We start from the raw sequence: 17,093 nt of genomic DNA, 5'->3' as shown, positions 1-17,093 counted from the left end.
TAACCTGCATTGCTCCAGTATATATCCAGCTGTGTGAATGGATGCAATGTTATAGTTGTGTAAGTCGCTCTGGATGAGAGTGTCTGCTAAATGCCTGTAATGTAACGTAATGTTACCACATACCATATACCATATATGGATCATACACCAAATACCGAATACCAAATACCATACACAAAATACCATATAGAGGTAACAGTCAGAATATGAGGCCTTCAGTGTTACTGCAGCCTTCAGCCCTTGTAGGTCTCTCCTTCTCTCTTTCTCCCTCCCTCTCTCTCTCCCTCACTCTTCCTGTCTCTCCTTCCTGTCTCTCTCTCTCTGCGCATTGTCATTCACCCAAAGCTTATTCATCCACAAAGGAATTTCCTCCACAGGCCCGGCTAGTCTCCACACGCGGAGCAGAGCGCACACCACACCACACCACACACCCCTTACGGCAGGAGCAAAGCCATGTTTATTAAAAAACAGGGGGGGAGGGGAGGGAATAAGGAAGAGGAGGAGGAGGAGGAGGAGGACGTATCGGAATCGGAGCATTAGCTGCTCGATCCTGGCAGCAATTTTCAATAATTGCGGGATGAAGGACGTCTCGTGGGAAGGTCTGTCGAGGAGGAGGCATCGGTTTAAAAAAAAAAAGTTTAAATAATTTCTCCTGGATAGAAAAGAGGAACGGGGGGTGGGGGGGGGACAGGATTCCTCTTGTGTGTCTGAAATGTGTGTCAGTGGCATGCGAGGCAGGCAGTATAAATCAAACCGTCGACCCTGGAGACGCGGAGCGGGCCGGGAGCGAGGGCGCTGTGGGGTTTCCTCCGCCCGGCTCGCAGCTGGGAGCACGCGCCCCCGCCCGGAGACAGACCAGCCCCCCCCCCACACAACCCCCCACCCCCCCACCCAGCTGTGCTTAAATACAGAGAGGAACCGTGGAGTTTAGTCCCCCCCACCACCACTCCAGCCCCCCCAGCTGTGCTTAAATACAGAGAGGAACCGTGGCGTTTAGTCGTCCCCCCTCCCCCTCCCTCCCTACTCCCCCCATACCCCAACCCCCCCCACCCCCGTCTGCACGGCCCCCTGGGAGCACCTGCTGACGGGAGGAATCGCCGCTCTCTGCCTCCTGGAGCAGACAGACCCATAACTCCAGGAGCCTCCCAGAAGCCGCAAGCTGCATCGCTCGACTGAGCCAGAGAGAGCTGGCTTCACTGGCCTCCCACTACACACGCGGTGGAAAAGCGCGTCAGACAAGGCGAACCCAGGAGGAATATCCCTGGAAGGTGTATCGTGTGTAATGACACTGTTTTTTTTTAACGTAAGTAGTGCAATCATGGCATTCGACACAGTTTAAAAAGGCGAGCAGACAGCGGTTCGGCTGGTGCCGGATTTCAAAAGCGAAAAAAAAAACAAAAACGGTCAAATTCGAACAGGCCTTACGGTGTAAACGCAGCTCGCGTTCATGCTGAGGGTGAATCAGTCAAAATCCGGCCCGTATGAGAGAAATTACATCCCCCCGCGTTTGGAGATCAGTGACATTCACGTCTGCGCGTGAAAGCACGTTCGCGCTTTACTCCTACGACTCAAACTGAACTGGCTAAAAGTGGGGAAGCACTCTCTCTCTCTCTCTCTCTCTCCATCTGTCATTCTCACTTATGATAAATATTTGAAAAGTGCAGTGACTAAGAGAGAGGGGCCATATTTATAGCGGAGGAGCATGTGGTCTTAAACGACAAAGTCCAACGGCGTGTACGACGTACACTGACAACGAAAATAAAGAAAATGAAGCACAGCAAGAAGGCGAATATATTCCGGATCCTTCTTTATCTCGGAGCGATGAAACCCGTGCACAGCGTTGGCAGGCCGAGAGCAGGCCCCAAAAGCGCAGGCCGGCGAGTCCCGTCAGTCGATGGGAACATTTTGGCTCCCCCCCGTTAGATACAAAACCGTTCACGGGTGCAGAAAATCTCCACCCCCCCCCTCCCATTTTTGCCCTTTGTGGAGCGATGGCCTTGTGACCAGCGCTTCCCACACGCAGCCCTCACACGGCGCCGTTACTGGGGTGGGGGGGCATAACGATCTGAACCGCCGTGGCAACCCGACGGCGTCTCCGGAGCCATCGGGGACTGGCCAAGACGAACATCGCTCGGCCCGGTGACATCATCGAAGACGACATCGACGACAACGACGGCGGCGACAAGGACAGAAACGGCAAAGAGCGGCAAACTGTGAGAAAGAAAAGCGACAACTGAACAAAGTGCCTTTCTGAGGGAGGGGGGGCCCATAAGCCTACATCAAAGCCAAGCCCCAGCTCAGAATATTTTTGAGAAGGGGGAAGGGGGGGGGCAAAGAAGGGGAGAAGTGGAGCTCTTTTACGGGGGTGGACTACGTGCTGGCGGGGGGAGGGGGGGGGGCGCTGGATCCTCAGCGGTGGCTCTTAATAAGGGGTGTAATAAATCTGTTTCCCCCCAGAACCCCTCATTACGGAGGGAATAACAGCGTTTCGCGAGCCCCCCCCCCTCGCCCTCCCCGGGCCGCCCCGCACCGCCAGCGCCACGCCGTTTGAAGTCCTCGCTCAGCCTGCCAGACCAAAGCCCCGTTTCAGGGCCTGACTCGTGTAATTAGGGGGCAGCTGGAGTTTAGGGCATCAGGTGTTCCTCTGAGAGGTTCAAGCCGAGGTTTTAGAAAGTATAATAACAGAACGAACGAAGGAACGGACGGACGGTGAGCGCCTACCTGCTCGTCACACGTGGAAACTAATTTCTGCTGAGAAAACTCTAGGCTGGCAAAGCTGTACTGTCCGACGGTTTTCCATTGCCTTTTTGCACCTACTTACTTATTTACTTCGTACAATTTCCACATACAATGGAGTCATAATGCTTTCAGGCTCAAACACACGCCCTGTAGACCGTTAGCATTGGTGGCTAACCCAGGATGGCTGGGTCACCCAACCGCGCAGCCAACGTGTCAACCACGTCGCCACGGCAACACGCCGCTCAGCGCTCCGCTCACGTCCGAACGTAAGGACCCACCGCAAATCAAACGTTAAAAAAAAGGAATGAAAGAAAAACCATTCGTTCCGTTCATTTATTTTTTCTGTTTTCAAACTCAAGACACACAGCCTCTGGTCAAGATCAAACCAGTAAAGTCATACAATGAGGGCTGCATTAGGAACATTATCGTTATATTTCTTTCAACAAGACACACAGCCTCTTGCAAAGTGCGAGGAAACGTAAGCATACATAAGTGATTTGCGACATCGAAAAATCGAGAGAAACATGAGACACGAGCTCGTTTAGCTCAAGATCAGCTCAGAGTAACTGGGGGTGGGGGGGGGGGATCTCATAAATAAATTGACAAGAAACAAACAAACCCATTACCCTCCCCCCCCCAACAACAATACCTTAAATCTACCCAATGAGCAGGCGAGGGGTATCCCAGCAGTCACTGCTCCCAGATATACCCGGTGTAAATGTTTAATGGGGGGGGGGCTACTTCGCATGCGGCTTGCGGGGCAGAGCAAGTGGCTCATCAATCATCCAGGAGGAGGAGGAGGAGGAGGAGCCCAGGAGCGCATCCATTAACGCGCGGAGCTCCGGGGGGCCCCTGCCACGCATGGGAGCGAGAGCCGCCTCGCGATTGGCCGGCGTCTGCGGCGCGGGTCAGGGCCGCCTGATGGGATTTTGAGACGCGCGTCGGGCGTCGCCGGGGCCCCGGCGTGTGCGGTTACGGAGCGGGGCAGGCTGGCGCACGGCGAGGGAACCCGAGACGCCGGAGAGGAGGCGAGGAGGAGGCGCGGAGGAGGTGTTTACGGCGGGCGAGAGGCCCGGCTACCCGAGACAACGCCCCCCCCCCCTCCACCACGGGACGTCCCGAGACACACACCCCCCCTCCACTGCGGGACATCACAAGAGACCGGGCAGCACCGCTTCCCCTGAGGGAGGGGTAAAAAAAAACCTTAAAAAAAACCGAATCTGAGGAGGAACTCAGAAGGAAAAGATGACAGCAGAGGGATCGTAGACTAATGAAATCTGACAGGGAGGAAATGACAGCGGCCCGAGGAGTACTGGACTCCGGTCTGCAGCACCATACAAGGCCGGCGCTGCTCAGTTCACAAACTCCCCAGCAGCACGTTCCTCCACTGGCTGGACCTGGACTGGACCGAACCCCCCCCCCCCCTCCACAGAAACCTCAGCTGCATACACAGGTAGAAGGGATTCGGGTAAATCTCAGGTAAGTGTCTGGTAGAAGTCCTGGTGATGTTCCTCGCAGGCAGCAGGGGGCGCTACTGAGTTCCCCCCAGAACCTCACCTGCTTCCAATTACAGAAGCGATGCACCTGATTAAACCTGAGAACCAGCGCCAACCTAGGAGCTCTTATAAACACAGCTACCCACGCACCCCCAAATCCTGAAATACAAAACATGGATGGTTGGGTGTTGGGGGGGGGGGGGAACTCAACAATTGCATCAAATGCACCAATGACAGCGAAGGAGACTAGTGGGCAGGGCACCACTGATTGACAGGTGCTAGGTGGTGGGAAATGAGCGAGTCCATTTCCAGCACTGATTCTGTCGCGGGGGGGGGCGAAACGCAGACGCCCCAAAACCCCGCCTGTCGCTCCGCACCTCACACTGACCAGGCAGAACATCAGCTGGAGGAGTTCCAGAAAAACTCACATCTGGAAGTATGTAAATCTGGAGGAGCGCCGGAACCAATGGGGAGACTCATCGATGGAAAAAAAAACGCTGGCCAGACTCATCGATGGAGAAAAAAATAAACGTTGGCTAGACTCATTGGCGAAAAAAAAAGCCTTGGCCAAGATTTATTGGTTAAAAAAAATAAATACCACAAATTGGGATTGCTTCCAAAATTATTCAAATTATTCCTCTCCTGTTTTGGGGTGCTTGAATTGTACAGAGATTCGGTGATAGATGCCAGCTCCCTCAGCCACCCCCCCCCCACCCCCTTACTTTCAACCCATTTGACCACCCCCCCCCCAGTCCCCCCTTACTTTTGACTCATTTTACCAGCCCCCCGTTACTTTAAACCCATTTTACACCCCCCCCCCAGCACCCCCTAACTTTCAACACATTTTACCCCCCCCCCCCCAGGCAACAAAGCAAATTACTCCATCATCGGCGGCAGACGAGGTCCTGAAGGCGTGCGTGAAGTCACACGTGCGCCGCGCCCTGGATGAATGAGTCACACATCACACAATGACTTAAGCAGGTCCTAAGGCCACTAATGGGGCTTAATTGACTCAGTGCCTCGGTGGGGGGAGTCGGGGGGGGGGGAGAGAGGCTCCGCCCCTCATCGTTGAGCAAGCTGGCTCTCCTCTCTCCGTGGCTTTAAACCTTGTGAAGCAGTGAGGCGCAGCGCTGTATAAAACCTGCTACTATCAATAAATAAATAAATAAATAAATGAATAAATAAAATTGGAGTTGACCTCTCTCTCCGCCTCAATTGTGTGTGAGCGTGGCGAAACAAAAAAAAAAAAACGTAAACGGGGTGTTTAAATCAGCTGTTCGCATGCAGGACGGGGGGGGTTTGCGGTGTGAAGACCTGCTCCGACTTCTCCCAACGTCCCAGGACACGCCCTCGCACATCACTCCCGGATACTCCGTTGCCTCGGCGACCCGACTGGGAGTGCGGTCTGCCTGCCTCGACAGGTACCATGTGACGGCCTGTTGCCAGAGTGACTCTAATATGGGAAAGGCTGCCCTGCCCCCCCCCCCCCCCCGCTCACCTTCTCCCCTTCCCTGACAATGTGATTTCAGGTGAGCACAGCATATCAAATACTTGTATTTGCTTTTTTGTAAGCACGTGTAATTGATTTACACGTATTTGAAAAATGCACGCGCAGGTATGCATTTTATCCGAAGTACTAGTTGCTGTGTGGCTGGTACCACCTCCAGCTGGTATTCAGATGTATTTTAACACATCTGTTGCCAGGCCTGGGGGTCTCTACCCTCCATGTGACCGTGTCCCACCATTGAGCACCGACCGTCCCAACCGCAGGATCGGACCGCACTCAAACCCATCGCCACCGCAGTCAGCTGAGAGAGAGACCGTGACCAGCTGAGGGCCAACAGCAAACCGGCGAGATGACCCAGACTGGGGCCATTTCAGCAGGACCCAGGAAAACTCTGTCAAACTCAGTCTCTGTCAAACGGCGCTTCAATACAACAGACTAAACACGGTGGTAGCTAAAATTAGACCTCTCCAAATGTAATGACTCCTACCTCAAAAGAAATATCTCCAGCACTTTGATTTTGATGGTACCATAAAGTTGGCAAAGTCGGCATCGGAGGAGAGCCGCAACAGAGATTCCAGCATTGTGCATCCAATGATTGCTATCATCAGAAAGGAGTAAAAAGCCAACAATTCGCTCTCACCAATTGCCGATGAATAAAACAGAGGGGTTCTTTGAGGATTTTTTACCAGTGCATCAGAAACAAATGAATACAGAGGCCACAAGCCCACGTGTAGATCCGCGGAGTCTGGCCAAGCAGACAGGGCTGCATGCTTATGTTGTCAATGGATAATGCTATTCTGGTAAATCATTCTGTACCACAGGAAAAGCCACAACACGATGATTTGTGTGATACTGCTGCCCGTCCAAAATTTCCCCTGGATACCTCAGCCCACCACACACCCTCAGACACAGACAATGCACAGAGATGCCCACGACACGCCACCACACACACACCTACACACACAACAACACAACATGACACACACACCACACACACACACACACACACGCACAGCACACACACACAGCACACAACACAGACACACATCACACACACACACACACACACACACACAACAGACACACAGACAACACACGACAATCAAGACACCACAGACACACACACACACAACAGAGGAAGAGCGACACACACACAACCAACACAACACACAGACACACAGCACACACACACACACACAACAGACAGACAGACGACACACACACACACACACAGACAGACAGACGCACACACACACACACACTCTTTCTCTCTCTCTCTCTCTCTCTCTCTCTCTCTCTGGGTGACAGCGTTAGCTTCTTGGCCGCTGCAGGAGCGGGTGTCTGAATGGAATGTGACGTGTTTTCCTTCGCTCCGCAGGCCCGTGTGGAAGCGTCTGTCTGTCTGTCTGTGTGTGTGTGTGTGTGTGTGTGTGTGTGTGTGTGTGTGTGTGTGTGTGTGTGTGTGTGTGTGTGTGTGTGTGTGTGTGTGTGTGTGTGTGTGTGTGTGTGTGTGTGTGTGTGTGTGGTGTTGTGTGTGTGTGTGTGTGTGTGTGTGTGTGTGTGTGTGTGTGTGGTGTGTGTGTGGTGTGTGTGTGTGTGTGTGTGTGTGTGTGTGTGTGTGTGTGTGTGTGTGTGTGTGTGTGTGCGTCTGTCTGTCTGTGTGTGTGTGTGTGTGTGTGTGTGGCGTCTGTCTGTCTGTGTGTGTCTGTGTGTGGTGTGTGTGTGTGTGTGTGTGCGTGTTTTCTCGCTCCGCAGGCCGTGTGGAAGCGCTGTCTGTGTGTGTGTGTGTGTGTGTGTGTTGCGTCTGTCTGTCTGTGCTTGCGTGTGTGTGTGTGTGTGTGTGTGTGTGTGTGTGTGTGTGTGTGTGTGTGTGTGTGGTGTGTGTGTGTGTGTGTGTGTGTCTGTGTGTGTGTGTGTGTGTGTGTGTGTGTGTGTGTGTGTGTGTGTGTGTGTGTGTGTGTGTGTGTGTGTGTGTGTGTGTGTGTGTGTGTGTGTGTGTGTGTGTGTGTGTTTGTGTGGAAGCGCTGGGGAGACGCAGCTCAGTTCCATATAAGGGCCTGGGACAGGTTAGGGCCACAGCGGCGGGCCGATCACAGCGAACGCGCTGCGGAGACGGCATTTTTTATTTATTTCATTTTCCTTTTCTCTTTTTCTCTTACGAAAAGAGCAGCTCTCTGGCAGATGACAAAACCGCTCCTCAGAACCTTTCCTTAAATAGAACGGACCCGACCGGGAGGGGAACAGAATTTGGAGCGAGGATCCATTAGCCCCCCCCCCCCCCCATTTCCACAGACGACACACAAAAGTATCAACAAAAAGAGAAAAAGAATAATTTGAGCACTGTTTCACATTTTACTGAATTTTAAGGAGTCTGATGAAATAACAAGTAATGCACAATCACCCCCATAAGTATAACAGCCAGTCTGCAAGTGTTACTGTATCGGACAGCCGTATCCTTCAATGGGACAAGAATTCAAATCTCTGCAAGCTCAAAATTAAGAAACTTCTAGAAATAGAACATGTAAAGCATTTGAGATAGCTAATTTAGACTATAGATTACAGTTAATTAATGAGTCACTGCAGGCCACCAGTCAGCTCATTACAAACAGTTTTAATGCCTCGTCTCTACCCTCTATTCTCCACCCACAAGTCCCACCGGCTGTCTTTCAAACAGCGTTTCAGTCTCTAACAGTGTTCGTTAAATACTTTGAACTTCTTTCACACAAAGTGCAAGTGCCATTTTAAATCCGATAAGTGGGAGGTGGTGGCTTCCTATTATAGCGTGAAATCAGAATCGAATTTCAATTGATTAATCGTTACCGAACTAACGTTCGATTAATTAGTGTTTACCTGAATGTACTTTTCAAATTCCATGTCATTGTTGTCTGTCAAATTGCATGTGACATGTACGGATTTGTCCTTCGGGACTATGAAGGCTCGCTCTCTACTCCACTCTTTCCCATGATGCTCAGGGGCTGCAGGTGTTTGTGGGGGGGGGGGGGTGTGGGGGGTGTGGGGTGGGGGGGGGGGCGTGTACTCACCCACTCTGAAGTTGGGGGCCGTGAGGGTGTCGGTGGCGAGGCCATTCTCGCTGATGATGGTGGTGGTGTTGCCCTTCTCGCAGCTGTTCTGGCACTTCCTGCCGTTGCAGGTGACCTTGCAGATGGTGGGGGTGAAGACCACCTTGATGCGCCCCGTGTGGTTCCCCACTGCCAGGCAGGACGCCCAGGAGAGGAACAAGAGACACGTCAGTTTTGTATCCATCGGCCTCAAGAGTTAAAAAGTAATTTAAAAACTTGTTTCACAAGTACTGCTGTGAGAAGTACTCTTTCAGTTCCTGTCTTTATCTGTTCGTTCTCTCTCTCTCTTTCTTCTCTCTCTCTCTCTCTCTCTCTCTCCCTGCTCCTAAATCCAGTGGCGGCTCTGAAACACCAGCAAAAGAAGAAGAAGAAAAGGTTCAGCAAACAAAACTCTGGGATGCGGTCCAACTCCTCATCGAAAAAGTCGAGTTCCCCCCGAGAGCGGGTATTAGGCGATCACAATGCCAGGCTTTCTTCTGGGACGGGTACAGAGTGGGCATGGCAGCCCGGGCCTGGGGCCTCGTTCTCCCCAACCCTCCCTCTGTGTGTCCCAGCCAAGCGTGCGCGGAGGCACGGTCGAACCCCCCCCCCACTACCTCTGAGCCCGGTTTAAAAAGCACCCCCCTCTCTCTCTCTCTCTCTCATCAGCGTGCCCCGGGCGATCCCACAGGCTGTGTCTCTCAGCGGCACCTCAGCGGGGACGAAGACGCGGCCGCCCGCATCACCTAAAAAAGCCGTCCACCCCGCCCCCCGCCCCCCTCTCCCCTCCCCTCCGGTCCCAGACCCAGCCCTCAGATGTGCGTGAAGAGGCGCAGTCTCCAAACATCTGTCTCGGGTCTCCAGCAATACACACACACACACACACACACACACACACACACACCCAGAACCACACCACAACACACCACACACACACACCAACACCACACACACACACACCACACTCCACACACACACACACACACACACACACACACACACACACACACACCACACACACACACACTCACACACACACACCACAGGAACACGTTCCAACCTTCTCCCTTCTCCCTTTCCCTTTCTTTTTTTCTTTCTTTTTCTTTTTCTCGAGCCCAGTGACGCAAGTTGCCGCAGACAGCTTCTTTCCTCTCCTCCTCTTTCTCTCTCTTTCCCTCTATCCCTACACACAACTCACTCTCTCTCTCTCCCTCATACTCCTTTGCTTTCTTTTTCCTCCCATCTCTCTCTCTCTCTCTCTTGCTCACTCTCTCTCTCTCTCTCTACAGTTCCAGCCGAGCCGCCCCCCCCCCCCCCCCCCGGGTTCCCAAGTTCTACGTTTCGTCTGCGGTCGTCAGCTGTTCACACCAGACAGCGGAGAGAAACGGCGGGACGGCGGCCAAGAAGTCATTAGAAAAACGAGCCGGACGGGCGCGTCACAGCGTCCCCCCCCCCCCCCACACACCGCAAACTCCTGAAAGGGGAGCGAAATATTCGATCCTGCTGCCTGATATTTGACAGCAGCCGTGCGTACCGCTCTCCATAAATGTCAACTAGCTTTCTCGGTTTTCAACTTCTTTTGTTGAATTTAATACTTTTTTTTTTTTGTTAGTTTTAAAGAAATTCAAGATCATTTCTTGAAATATAAAAACAAGATTTGGAATTATTTCAGTGGATGTCGTTTTTTTTTTTTTTGGAATTAAATTTGCGAAAATATTGGAGCTGTGACTGCTATTAGCAAAGCCACCTGAAAGTTCTCTTGGTTTTAACGGGGCAGTTAAACAACAGAACTCTGTTGAAGACGTTTAAAATCCACCCGACGTAAAAAACAATTCTCAACGATAAACGAAGAGCATCCAACCCTGGCCTGAGCCTCGGAGACCCTATGAAGGCTTCAAACTTCATTCCGGCCTCCGGCTGCATGTCGGAGTTCAGAAACACACACCGCGAAAAAGAAACTCCCTTCTATCGCTCCTGACTGCTGAAATGTGCCACATTTTTTTTTTTACCCATAATCCCGTGCATCAAAGACAGCTCTCCCCTGTCCACGGCAGGAGCGCCTGGGACTCCGCCGACCTCTCCACGGCGCTCTCTTCGTCCGTCACCTCGTCTTACCGCAACACGGACGAAACAGGTTCCGGAACCTTCCAGAGTTCCCAAAACTCTCTCCTGAAAATGAGCAGCACCGCACGCCACCAGGGCCAATCGGATTCCTTCGCTCTCCTCTGCCGCCTGCGGCATCGCCGTCGCCGCTGACGACGAGGGGCCTGCGCAGCCGTGACGAGGCAGGCCAGGCGTGTAGCGAAGCCCCGCCCACACAGCACTCACGCCGCTTCCTCGTCCCCGCACGCCCAGAGGTTTGAGAATGACAGGCGCCTGCCCCCCCAGCCCCCCAGCGCCCCCCCCCCCCCCGGGGCCGTGTACAACACAACCCCCAGCTGCTCTGACAAGGCCCGGAACAGGGAGTCCCTCACTCACTGCAGAGAAAACATGCCCCCCCCACCTGCCCCCCCCCCCCCCCCCATGAGCTCATCACGCAGAAGCATCAGCCGGCTTTGCGTAGCATATGGGGAGGGAGCTCTGTGGGACGTGTGGAGAGAAAGAGACATCAATCAGAGCAGTGAAAGCCAGAGGGGTTTGGGTGAGGCGGGGATGGGGATGGGGGGGGGGTTAGCGAGCTCCTGGTTCCGCTCCCGTCCCCCCGGTGAGCCTCGCAGGCGGGGGTGGCGGACGGGGGGGTAACGGATGGGATCCCGGAGAGGAGGAGGCCCCACGGAGGAGTCGGTCAGGCAGCTGTGACGGAAGTCCCACGGGCCAGACGCTCGCCATACGGCTGGAAAATCGTACGCATCGCGCGGATTCTCCCGCCCATCGACACCGGGGCCCCCCCGCCTACGTGCCACTACAGGGGGGCAGGGGGGGGGACGGGACGTGTCTGACAGAGAGCCAGGCCTAGCGTCAGCGCCGCAGCGCATACACTTCCCACCGCCCCAGCCCGGCGCCGCCCGCCCGCCAGCCAGACGTTACATCACAGAGTCTCTGTGTGCGCTGACCGGACCCCGCTGTCCTGGAGGACCTGCGGCAGGCCGCCGCCACCGCCGTTGCCGTGGCGATCCCGCGGCGCATTAGCGCGTTACCGCCGGCGGGTTCTGGCTGTTTACCGAGCGGTAAGCGAGGCTCGCTCGGGGGGGTTAGCGCCACGGCGGAGAGACGTGCGCCGCGGCCCGTACGATGGCCGGCTCGCCAGCCGCCGCACACGAGTCCCCCCCCACCCTCCACAAGTCGACGGGAATTTGATGCCGCGCCAGTCCCCCGCTAACACTCAAAGCGTTCCCACAACGTTGCTGCCACGTAGCGCCGATGCCGTAACACCGACAAAACCATCCAGCAACGTTGTGACAACATTACGCGCTAGCTGGGAGTCACCGCCGTCCACCAGGCTGAACAAACCCAAAATAAATATGGAAAGAGGGCAGACTGTCCTCCTTCTTTAAAAAAAAGAAAGAAAGAAAGAAAGAGTACTGCTGAAAGGGAGTCTCTGTGGGGCTCGGCTGGGAAGGTGTGAGCGTAGGCCTGGCGGTCTGGCGGCTTCGGCGGCTTCCGTGTTTGTCGGTTAGAGACCCAGCCGTGTCAGTTGCTGGCTAGGATCAGGTGACCGCAGCGGTGTGACGCCATTGGCTCAGCCTTGCCAGGGACGGGCTGTGTTTAATTTGCCTGGGGTTGGTCAGGTTTCCCCCTGCATCAGTAGCTCCTCCCAGGTGACGGCGCTCTGTGGTGGTGATGTGTGACCACCAGTCTGGAGGCGGGTCACTGACTAAGTGCAGGCGTGGGTGCAGAAGGGGGGGGGGAGGTCGCACCTCCTCAACCACCAAAAAATGACGATTGCAAAAACTGGGGAGGAAAAATTCACACCACGGAGGCGCAGTTCCACCCCCTCAAATTTAAACCCGCAATCGGATTCCGGTTTAAATTCTGTTCCCACACCAACCCCCCCCCCCCCCGCCTCCGCCCCCTGCTGGAATGAGCCTGAGGTCCCAAAGCATTGTGGGAAGAGGGAGGCCCGAGCAGACCAGCATGTGAACGCTGTTGTGTCTGCGGACGCAAGCCGTTAACGGCCCCGTCAACGTGGATCCGCACCGCGATGTAAACGCTCCCAGGCAGCGGGGATGTCCAGGGAATGCTCAGCCCGGACTTTATGGACATTAACACGCATGGCGTCGCATAAAACCGACAAATATTTCAAACATTTATTATGTCTCATAATAACAGGAACGTTTCTAACTGAAGCAGATCTGCCGCCTCATGTCACTCACACGTGACCACGGTTCACTTGAACTCATATTTATACGCACACGCGCACGCAGACAGCGAGAGGCGCACCAGGAGATATTATGTCTGTTTTAAAGGCATTTACCACCGGCTATGTACACACATAGTAAATCACTGCAGACCGAAGGAAGACAGAGCTGGCGCTTTGATCTTTCAGTCTAAACTACACCTTCGGCTGCGCGGATGTTCTGTATTCACGGTCCGCTCCAACACCGCTTTTCCTCGTTCACACACACAGCACCGCCGTTTAGCCAATTGAGGGGTTCTCCGCTCAATGACAGTTTATCGCCTTGCTCTGTCATTTCATTTTCTCGCACTGCGTCCCCCCCTCCCACCCCACCCGCCACCCGCCACCCGCGCCCCCCCCTGCCTTTATCTAAAATTGCCCTGTGAAAAAGAGCCTAATAATTCATTTTAGACAGCGTGGTGCAGCAGGCAATGTTTAAGTCTTTATGGCATTACCGCTGGGGCTGTAATTTGAAAATCCAATTGCTGCTCAGCCTCAAACACTTCGGTGTCAGGCCGCCCCCCCCCCCCCCCCCCCCCTTCCCCCCCCAACTCCCCCCCTCACCCCGACCCTCCCCTCACCCCCCCCAACCCCGTATAACAGCAGATGTGTGTAGGACCCCAGAAGCCTCTCTTTCTGACTGAACACAAAATGGTGGGGGGGGGGGGGGAGTTGCACCATCGAATTAGGATTCAGCTGGCTTTTGCACTGTGATGTGACTGTGACTGTGATGAGCTAAGTCATGACTGCTATTTACTATTTATTTTAAAACAGGAAACGCAGTGGGAAGATGTTTACAAAATGTTATAAGGGGGGCAGAAATGCGAGCTTTTAGATGAGTGGGATTACAGCCCTCGGACGCTGATAAGGTGTACGGCAGATGTTCGGGCTCTGAGCTCCCTCCCCGCTACCTTCTGTCGCCTTTCTGTATTTGATCTCCCTCTTTCCCAAACTCCGTCCTTCCGACTTCTGAACACGCGTCCGTAGCGATTACCCGCGTTCGGCGGATCAAACGGCGAGACGAACGGAGGAGGCGCTCAGCGCTAACGCGCCGCCGCGCCGGCTAACTAGCGGAGCTAGCAGGCGCCGAGAGGAACTACGCCGACTGGGAGGAGGCCCGGAGTTTTCGCCGCCGCCGCCGCCGCCGACATCAGCAACGGGAGCCGGCCCCAGTGGAAAACGGAGACCTCGCGTGGCGGCTTCTGTAACGCGAGAAAGCGGTTAAAGCTCGGGTCGCCGCGGTAACGACAGGCCGATGTCAGCGCAGCTAGCGTCCGCGGCGGTGATTAATGGGGGGGAGGGGGGGGAGGGGGGGGGAAACTCGCGAGCTGGAAAAGAAACGAGCGCTCTAAGAAACCCGCTAGAGCCCGACGCCGACACGGGCCACCGGCGGGCCGCCCTCTCTCTCTACCCGCCCGCCCGCCCGCCCGTCGCTCTGTCATCACGGAAGAACTTTCCGGGCTCGCTGCCGCCCCCGTCCCCTGTTCCCCGGCCCCGGTCGGACCGCCAAACGGTGGTTGCCGGGGGCGGAGAGCGGGGTCTTAGCGCTAAGCCGATGACACATCTATGAAAAATAACGTTTATTTTGAAGAATAACACTTTTTTTTTTTAGTTACAACCGCAACCCCAAGAGCTGACTGCTACGCCAAAGTACCCCCACCACCCCCCCCCCACGCCCCCACCCCCTCCATCCCCCAACAAGTACATCTGTTAAAGAGATGCACACTCAATTAGGCCCGTTAAGAGTGCTTCATTGATCTGAAGAAGCGATTTAAGGATTTGAAACAACAAGACCGAACTGCCACTGAAACCACAGCCAGGGAGGAGTGCATTCAACAGACAAAACATCACAAAAATCATCTCCACAAAAGGCAGGATGGGTTGTGAAGGTCGGCACTTGAGATTTTCAAGTGCTTCTAAGGCACTTCAACAGATCTAGTCTTGTCTGCTACTCTAGACACTCCACCGGTCAGTCAAATGAAAGCTCCCCGGATTTCGAAGACGACTCTCCGCAGAAACAAAGGCTAACCCGACGAGGAGGGCGGTGCTCACCTTGGAAGGGGGCGTGGCCCACAGAGAGGGGGATGGGCCTGTTGATGGGCGTGCCGGAGCTGTGCACCTGGGTGTGGGTGTGGTAGTACTTGGGCTTCATGACGAACTGCTGGCTGCTGCTTCGGTGCACAGTCATGGAGAGAGGGGAACGGACACTGCAATCAAAGACAAAGAGGCCTTTCAAACACACAAATACTCACAGAAAGGAAACACATAGTGCATCACGTACAGTAACGATGATAAACGGTAAAACACATAAACAACTGCCCTCCTGTACTCTGGCTAAAGTAACAGCAATGTAATGCAATCTTCCATTAAATATGAGAGATTTATTGAGGGACCCCAGGCACATTCAGTATACCGTTGTCCAGTGAAGTACACATAGATATCAGGAAATGCATTCTGGCAGCTACTCAACAAAGATTCCCTACACCTCACAGAAAGCGGTTGACCAGTTGTCTGTCCAACTGAAACACACACAACGGCAGCCAACTCCACCCACAAGCGCAACACCACTGCGGCCAATCAGAGGAGAGGAGGCGGCTAGCGCGCTCCTGCAGCTACAGCATGAGCTTCACTGCGTATCGGACAATAGACCGCTCGGCCGCCAGCGACAGACACCTTGGATAAAAGCTCCTGGACAAGCGCAGAGAGGCGTCTAAGCATGCTAATCTTCATTAGGGCTCACGCCCGCACAGCCGGAGGGGAGAGCGAGGATCCTGTGCTCGACAGCTGGGTAACTGCCTCGCTGAGCGCTTAATTATGCTTTTGGCAATGACCGGCTAATAACAGACCGGCTCGACTGGCGATCCGATGTTTAGCCACCGGCACACCGTGGGTGGGGGTGTGGGGGTGTGTGTGGGGGGGGGCGGGGTTTCGCCTCCGTAACCGTGGACGACGCGCACGGTTCTGCCGCCGCCAAAACGCCGCCTCGTCAACCCGTCCCATCAGAGGTCACCCGGGTCGGCCCCGCCCCGCCCCGCCCCGCTGGAGACCGCCGTCAGCTCCCCCCCTCCCCGCCCCCCCCATTGCTCTGTTTTATTAGCACCGTGGAGGGGAAAGGCGGTTGGTAACCCATGGCAGTGCAGTCAGAGTGGAACCACACGGGTTTGGATCTGTCCTGTTATCCTATCAGCCACCTGATGAATGGGGGGGGGGGGGAAGACCCTCAGCGAATCGGGTCAGAATCGGCCTTGCCCCCATCCAGAGGTCTTGGCCACAGGAGCTGGTTAAGCTCAGGGTTGCGGGGGCGGGGGCCCAGAATAAGGAGAGTGGGGGTGCACTCGACCTCAGGGGGGGAGGAGACGGGCACGGCAGAGCAAACTGGGCCAGCCTGCGACGATAAGCCGCTTGTTTATTTGGGAGGGGGAGAAATCTGCTCGCTCGGCGCGTACGCTGTGAGTGATATTAGCATCGACAGCTGTGACATTTCAGAGCGCGCTCACATCAAATCATCAAATCTATTCAGCCGGCAGAAAAAGCGCACACACGCGTGTGCAAGGAATTACGTAAAAATACACACAAATATATATATATGTACATGCACACGTGTATGTGCACATACGCACGGACACATACACACACCCACGCAAGCATGCATACACACTCACAAGCTCAAATGCAGATAGAGGCCACTGTGTGTGCATGCGCGCGTGAGTGTGTGTGTGTGTGTGTGTGTGCGCGTGCGTGTGTGTGTGTATCACTGAAGGCTTTCTTCCACCAGGTTGAGACACAGGCAACAGCCTGTTCAAAGCAATGAATTGAAACGACCCTCAAAATCGAAAACTATATGCAAATCAATAGTCATATCTCTAAAGAGGTATTAAAAATTCATTAATCATGGGAATCGTTTAGTACAGAGCCAAGAATCTGCAGTGAAACAGAAGGACAGCTCATACTAATTT

The 17,093-nt window shown here is 54.4% G+C and overlaps 1 protein-coding gene across 1 annotated transcript in view; it reads right to left on the bottom strand.

The window, feature by feature from the left end:
* Window positions 1-3,476: 3,476 nt before the first annotated feature.
* The window catches only part of LOC135245203 (latent-transforming growth factor beta-binding protein 1-like), a 51,803-nt gene continuing 38,186 nt past the window's right edge, over window positions 3,477-17,093 (bottom strand). The window contains exons 4-7 of the mRNA XM_064318122.1: window positions 15,190-15,344; window positions 8,784-8,951; window positions 6,270-6,340; window positions 3,477-3,635 (exon numbers count right to left, since the gene is read on the bottom strand). Of these exons, the coding sequence (XP_064174192.1) occupies window positions 3,477-3,635; window positions 6,270-6,340; window positions 8,784-8,951; window positions 15,190-15,344 (553 nt within the window). The remainder of the gene's footprint in view (window positions 3,636-6,269; window positions 6,341-8,783; window positions 8,952-15,189; window positions 15,345-17,093) is intronic.

This window comes from Anguilla rostrata, chromosome 18 (assembly GCF_018555375.3).
Source record: "Anguilla rostrata isolate EN2019 chromosome 18, ASM1855537v3, whole genome shotgun sequence".
Taxonomy (NCBI): Eukaryota; Metazoa; Chordata; class Actinopteri; order Anguilliformes; family Anguillidae; genus Anguilla; species Anguilla rostrata.
The sequence above is the reverse complement of the archived record's forward strand: the minus strand, read 5'-3'. Positions and strand labels throughout refer to the sequence as shown.